The sequence below is a fragment of the Myotis lucifugus genome, unplaced genomic scaffold, assembly GCF_000147115.1.
Source record: "Myotis lucifugus unplaced genomic scaffold, Myoluc2.0 scaffold_109, whole genome shotgun sequence".
Taxonomy (NCBI): Eukaryota; Metazoa; Chordata; class Mammalia; order Chiroptera; family Vespertilionidae; genus Myotis; species Myotis lucifugus.
The window spans coordinates 3,812,761-3,820,156 of NW_005871157.1; the positions used below are offsets into that span (position 1 = coordinate 3,812,761).

At 42.4% G+C, this 7,396-nt stretch overlaps 1 protein-coding gene across 3 annotated transcripts in view; it reads left to right on the plus strand.

Annotated features, from left to right (window-relative positions):
- Positions 1-3,073: 3,073 nt before the first annotated feature.
- Positions 3,074-7,396, plus strand: part of CASC4 (cancer susceptibility 4) — an 89,908-nt gene continuing 85,585 nt past the window's right edge. For all 3 annotated transcript variants that reach the window (XM_006093119.3, XM_006093120.3, XM_023757607.1), the window contains exon 1: positions 3,074-3,704. In XM_006093119.3, the coding sequence (XP_006093181.1) occupies positions 3,378-3,704 (327 nt within the window). In that variant the 5' untranslated portion in view covers positions 3,074-3,377. The remainder of the gene's footprint in view (positions 3,705-7,396) is intronic.

Below are 7,396 nucleotides of genomic sequence, written 5' to 3' on the forward strand. Positions count from 1 at the left end.
ATAAAAAACATATTTTAAAAAAGAAAGAAAACTCCATCTAAATAGAAAAATTCTTATGATTCAACCATACTTGCCATTTATAATAGATGCTTACTTCTCAATTAAATCTTAAAATATTATTTCTCTATAACTATATTGCCTTTCTAGTTATAAGAATATATTTATGTCTATACTTGATAACCTAAAAGATATCCCCCAAAATAGGAACTGACTTTTAAAAATAATTTTACTTTAGAATAGTTTTAGAAATACAGAAAAATTGTGAAAACAGTACAGAATTCCCATGTATCCCACATCCCAGTCTCCCCCATTATCAACATCCTATATTAACATGTACATTTATGATAATCAATTAACCAATAATGATACATTATTATTAACTAAAGTCTATATTTTATTCAAATTATATTCCTATTTTATCAGGTTTCATTAATTTTTACCTAATGATCCTTTTCTGTTCTAGGATTTTATCTAGAATACCACATTACATTTATTAATTATGGCCTTTACCTTTCTTTTGGCTGTGAAAGGTTTTCAGATTTTCCTTGTGATGGTTTGTAGTATCACTGTCAACGTATTTTGTAGAATGCCCCTTAATTGGGATTTGTCTGATGTTTCTCTCATGATTAGACTAGGGTTATGAGTTTTGGGAAGGAAGACAGAATGCTACCTTCATCGCATCATTTGAAAGGTACATAATAACAACATGATTTCTGTTGTTGTTAACCTTAATCACCTTGCTTTAGGAGTTGACTTTTACTTCAATTTGTTTAATGCCTAACCCTGAACCATTTATAGGAAAGCATTTATACACTGTCTTGATAGTATCTGGATTGGGCTCATTAGTAGGAGGATTGGCTTGAAGAGATAACCAGTAAAATAGGAAAAAAAAATGTTCCCACTTAGGAGACATATGACTTTGTGTAAATTACTTCCACATCTATAAATTGGAATAATGGCACCAAATAGTTCTTTGAAGCATCTGATGAAAATAATGTATGTAAATGTCTTCTGTATTATACTTTCACATGTCAGAATCCTATATAAAAATGCAAACACTTTTTTTTTCAAATTATAAGAGAAAGTTTATTTAGAAAGTTACAGACATACTAGAAAGGCCCTTGGAGCTTAGGAGAAAGAAAGGCAGAGGTAATGCACCTGGGGGGAAGGTGAGGGGGAAGAGAACAGCGCTTTTGTGCTCGATAGAGGGAGAATGGGCGAAAAATGCAAACACTTTTGGAAAGAGTTACATCTTAAGCAGTTAACATCACTTTATAGATTAATTTTCAACAGCTGGCTAAGCAAAGCAAGGTCAATATGAAGTTAAGGAAAGGGTAGATGGGAAGGCTCATTATATTCAATGATTTCCCATTTCTGCCTTGCTCCCTTTTGCCAAAGTTGGCTCGTCGTTGAAGACTGAATGGGATTTCTTAGATCTTATGAAACCAGAGCAAAGGGATCAAGTTTGATATGAATTACATATTAATAATTTTGATGTTTTTTGTTTTTCTGTATCTTTGAGATGGAAGTTATCATGCTTTGAAGGTGCAATAATTCATCCAGGCTATTCTAGGACCATTAGGCAAGTATTATTATTATTTTAATCTTTATTGTTAAAAGCATTACATATGTCCCCTTTTCCCCCCATTGTCCTCTCCCAGCCTGCCCCCGCCCCGCCCCGCCCCCCCATTGTCTGTGTCTATTGGTTTTGTTTATATGCATATAAGTTCTTTGATTGATCTCTTACCACCACCACCACCACCCTTGCCCCACCGCCCCTCCGCCCGTCTCCCCTCTGAGGTTTGACGGTCTGTTCGATGATTCTATGTCTCTACAAGTACCTTTATTTTTTAAATGGATAGGAATCATAAAATACTCAAAGATGATGCCTTGCGCAAAATCCTACCACTCTGATTTGAATGAAAATACCAAAGTGCTTGCATTCTGGAGGTTCTTAATTTCTGGAAGTTTGCAATGGAAAGAACTTGCCTACACATCTGTGTATTTTATATTTTTAACCTAAGGTTTGAAAAATAAGGCAACTCCATTTTCTCCTTAAACAGGAATAGAGCCAATACTTTTTAAATGTTTATGCAAGGGCAAAGGAAATATGCAGACAAAAGAGGTGCGGGCTTTCTACATAATTAACGCTGAACATAGAGCAAGTTAGCTTGGTATAACGCAAAGAGCAATGTTAGAGACCACGGATCTGGATTGAACTCTATCTTAAACAAGACATGGGACTTTGTGAAAGTTCCTGGAACGCTTTTGTGTCTTGGATTTCTCATCTGTGAAACTGTGCGGTTGACAGGGCAATACGAAACCAGGCACGCAAAAACATTTTGTAAGAGAGCTGCTGTTTCTCATTTAGAATGTGTTGGCTGTCAGTAACACCATTAGTTATCATTCATCGAGGGCAGCTTCTGGACTCTGTTGGGAATCTCAGTCGGAAGCAAAAGCAGCAGTTGAAGAACAGAAGCCCACACATTCTTAAGTTCTTTCCGTTCGTGAAAGCAGTAACCTTGGAAACCGGGCTGGCACCATCCCGTTCAGTCATAAAGCTTAGTGTTTCTTGCTTTTCTCCGTCATGTTTGGGGTACCGCTATTTCATTGTCTTTTTGTTTTGTGTTCTCTCCATATCGTTAACACAAAGGAGATTTCCTTCTACTGAACCAAGTTCCAAACCTTCCTCGTCGCCCCTTCTGTCCGTAGCCCTCCCACCCTCTTCCCTGCGTCGCAGTTGCAGCCCCAAAAGTCCTCAAGGACCAACACTCCCCGGAGGGGCACTCCGAGACCCCGGGGAAAGGGAATGGAGCAGGTAGAAGCTGAAGGGGCTCCGACTCAGGTCCAAGAGCCAAGCCAAACCGCCAGAATTAACCCCAACACTCTCCCCACAGACACAGCCCTCGCGAGAGACGACCGCAATGGGCGAGAGAAGCCCACTTTCTCGCGAGAAGAGGGGGCGTCGGCGGAAACTAGGAAATTGGACCCCTAGGCGACCAACACCGCCGGTGGGCGGGGCCAGCGTCAAATCCACCCCCTTCCGGCTCCTTTCCCCGCCCCCTCGGCTGAGGTGTGGGGCCGAAGGTGCGGGCAGTTAGGTTCTGTAGGTTCCTCTCCGCGGGCGTGGGGTGGTGTTCGAAGCCTCCAGAACGCGTCCCGGCAGGATTTGAGGAGAGGGGGCGGGGAGGGGCTGGCGGCCCCGCCCCCTTCTCCGGCTCCCGGGCGGGCGAGCGCGCTGGACCGCCCGCTCCCTCTCCCGGCCCTGGGGCCGCGTCCCCTAGGCAACTCCGCTGCCTCGGCCTGAGCTTCTGCCGGCAGGTGTCGGCGGCGAGGCCCCCCCGCCCCCCACACCAGGCACAGCCCGGTTCGTCCCCATGGTGGGCTTCGGGGCCAACCGGCGGGCCGGCCGCCTGCCCTCCTTCGTGCTGGTGGTGCTGCTGGTGGTGATCGCGATCCTCGCCTTCAACTACTGGAGCATCTCCTCCCGCCACGTCCTGCTTCAGGAGGAGGTGGCCGAGCTGCAGGGCCAGGTCCAGCGCACCGAGGTGGCCCGCGGGCGCCTGGAGAAGCGCAATTCAGACCTCCTGCTCTTGGTGGACTCGCACAAGAAGCAGATGGACCAGAAGGAGGCCGACTACGGCCGCCTCAGCAGCCGACTGCAGGCCAGGGAGGGCCTGGGGAAGAGATGCGAGGATGACAAGGTAAGGACGGGTCCGCGCCGCTCAGCCCCCGTCGTTTCGGCTCCGAGGTGGGGGTGCCAGCCCAGGAGCGGCTGCCTCCTGCCTTCCAGGATTGCAGCCCCGGAAGCTCCCCTTTACCGCCAACAGCCCTGCTTCTGCCGGACTTTTACTGGTTTAATCACGGCCACATTCTCCAGCCCCTGCCCGAGGAAACTGTAAGTTCTGGTTCTCAGAGTGGCCTGCGGGCGGGTGCCGCCTTTTCTCCAGGCTCAGCTGCTGAGCTGGCAGTAGTAATCATCTGGCCTGTGTGGCCGCCTGACGTTCACAGATTCACAAATCCGGAGGCTGCCAGATTTGGTGTGGGTGTTGTTGCCTTATTCCGTGCACATTGATCAATATTAATTAATTTATTTAAAGAATGGGGCCTCCTCTAACTCTGCTTAGGGTAGTCACCATATATTTTTTAAGCCAGTATGACTTTTTATAAATTTCTATAGGACAATGTATGAAGTAGTTAAAGAATCAAATGTTAGCTGTCCTCTTTGTGATCAAAATGTTACGATAGGCTCTGACACTCTCTATGCACCACATTTGTGACTTGGACATAATTAATCCAAAGTTATGTACTTAATTTGAGTCATTAATGAAATTAACCTAAAAGGTAGAATTTAAAAATTTTCCTATGCAACAGAATCTTATGTCAGTGTTTTCATTGTTTTTGAAAGGATATAAAAATGAAATTTTGTATGCTTAAGTAGCTGCTATGGTTGGTGTTTTATGCAGATGGAAAGTCATACAAAGTTTAAATTTAAAAAGTTTAAAGCTGGACTGTAACTAGACCTGCTACTAAAGTCTTTGTTCTCATTAGCATATTGGAATTATATATTAATTTATGACTTATGCAATTTCTGGTGGTGTGGCAGAGTTGTAAAAATTTCTGGGTGGGCTCTAATGGTTTGGCTCAGTGGATAGAGCGTCAGCCTGCGGACTGAAGGGTCCCAGGTTCGATTCCGGTGCTGGCACATCCCCAGTAGGGAGTGTGCAGGAGGCAGCTGATCGATGTCTCTCTCTCATCGATGTTTCTAACTCTCTATCCCTCTCCCTTCTTTGTAAAAATCAATAAAATATATTTTAAAAAAATTTCTGGGTGGGATAAGTAGATGCTTTTCTTTCTGTATGCTTCTTTGGTAATCTTCATATTGGTTGTATGTGTGTCTGTGTGTGTGTGTGTGTGTATTCCTATTATAATTACAAGATTTTATTTTGTATATCAAAATCACTTATAGTAAATTGTTATAAGTTAAAATCTCCATGAGCTCCCAACTTCTTTATTGTCATGAGCTTCTACCTTCATAAAGATTGAGGCCCTTAGGTAAGTGCTTTTCTATAACCCCCTCCTCTTTACCACAACATAGACATCCTCTGAGAAGAGCAAGAGATCAGCAAATTTATACACATACTACACACACTGAGCTCTAAAGACAAAATTCTCTTGGGTGCAGTAGGCAGAAATCTATGAAATTTTGAAATATTTATTTATTTAATATATTTTTATTGATTTCACAGAGGAAGGGAGAGGGAAAGTGACATAGAAACATCAATAATGAGAGAGTCATTGATCAGCTGCCTCCTGCACACCCAACACTGGGGATCAAGCCACAACCTGGGCATGTGCCCTGACTTGGAGTCTAACCATGACCTCCTGGTTCAGAGGTAGACGCTCAATCACTGAGCCACGTTAGCTGGCTGGTAAATAAGATCTTCGGACTTGGATTTGTTAGGTATTACTATTAAAGTTCTTGTCTCCAATCTGAAAGGAAAGATAAGTCTTTTCTAATAATTTATACTCTGGATTCCGTTTCTTCTATCTACTGGACTGTAATGATCAGTTTAGTAGGTTTTCACTTTTACCTTCAAACAAATATAGGTATCCTGTTCTAAACATTTTTTTATTCCCCTATTTACTTCCTTCTCCCAATGAACCAATTTCTTTTTTTTTATTTTCTCTGCTAAACTCCAATTTTTAGTGGTCTGTAAATGTTTCAACTTCTTATTTCATCCCCATCTTAATCTTGTTTTATTCTGTCAGCCATCCTTCTTTTCTCCTTTTTTCTGAAACCATTCACTTGAAGGTCTTCCTAGTCAAATCCAAAAATCATTTTTATTTTCAATCTATTTAGTTTCTCAGTAATTTGGTCCTATTGATTATCTTTAGCTTCTTGGAAACTATCTCCCTTCTTCTATAATATTGAACTCTCCAGATTTGCCTCCTACCTTCTTTATTATATTCTTTGCTGGATTATTTTTTCCCCCTCCAATCACCTAATAATGGACTCTATTCATGGGCCTTGCTGTCTCTTTGGAGCAGCATTTCTAAAAGTGGTGTTTAACAGAGCACTGTCCTAGGAATTGTTAATAGGTGATCAGGAGGAAAAAAAGGAAAACCTCCTTTTTTTGGAGGGAAATGTTAAATAGTATAAGTGGTATATACTCTCCCTGGAGTTCATAATTGTTACATGCTGTTGACTCAGCGCTGACTCCTGGTGACCCTGTGAATGAGTGATGTCCACAATGCCCTGTCCTAGCTCCTGTGGACTCATGCCCATGGCTTCTTTTTTGGAGTCAATTTTCCTCAAACCTTACTTTCAGAGAGGCTGCATCACTCACTGCATCCAGTCAGAATTCCAGCTACCTTTGTCTCCCATTATCTCCTGGTCCAAACTTTGTTCCAAACTTGTTATTTTGCTTACTTTTGTCTCCCTACCTGCTTTTCTGTGTCAGTTAATTCCTGTTTCTGTAACCTTTGCTCCTGCCATTTGACTTGTAGCCTCTTGCCTCTTTTCTGTGCGTCTTACTACCAAGAGACTGTACCAATCTTTAGTTTCTGATCTGTATCCAACATGAAGTCCTTGGGACTTCTAACTGGAGCGTGCTTTTTCTTCTTTGTGCACAATTTACATTTATTGTTTGAGCCACAATAATTAGTTTTGTTCTTCATTTTTCACTAATAGCTTCTTATGTGCTAACCTTGTCTTCTCAACCCAATTTTAAGTTCCTTGAGGAAGGACCATTATTTAAGTTTTTTTCCTATGTGTTCTTAATAGTCTTTAGTAATGACGCAATGTTATGGGTTACTGAGTTAGGATGGGCCCTAATCCAATATCTTGAGTACTTATTAAGAAAACTTGGACACTGATACACAAAGACACACAGGGAAGAAGGCCATATAAAAATGGAGGCCTTGATTGGAGTGATGTATCTATAAGCCAAGGGATTGCCAACAACTCTTACAAGCTAAGAAAGAGGCAAGGAAGGGTCCCCCTCTAGAGACTTCAAGAGAGAGCGAGCATGGTCCTACAGATAACATAATTTTGGACTTCTAGCCTCCAAAATTGTGAGACAATAAATTTCAGTTGTGTTTTTTTTTGTTGTTGTTGTCGTCTTAATATATTTTTATTGATTTTAGAGAGGAAGGGAGAGAGAGATAAGAAACATCAATGAGAGAGAATCATTGATTGGCTGCCTCCTGCATGCCCCCTACTGGGGATCGAGGCTGCCACCTGGGCATGTGCCCTTGACTGGAATCAAACCCGGGACCCTTCAGTCCACAGGCTCTGAGCCAAACCAGCTAGGGCAATTTCAGTTGTTTTAAGGCACCAAATTAGTTTTGGCAACCCTAGGAAACTATACAAGATTCAATAGAAACTGCAGCA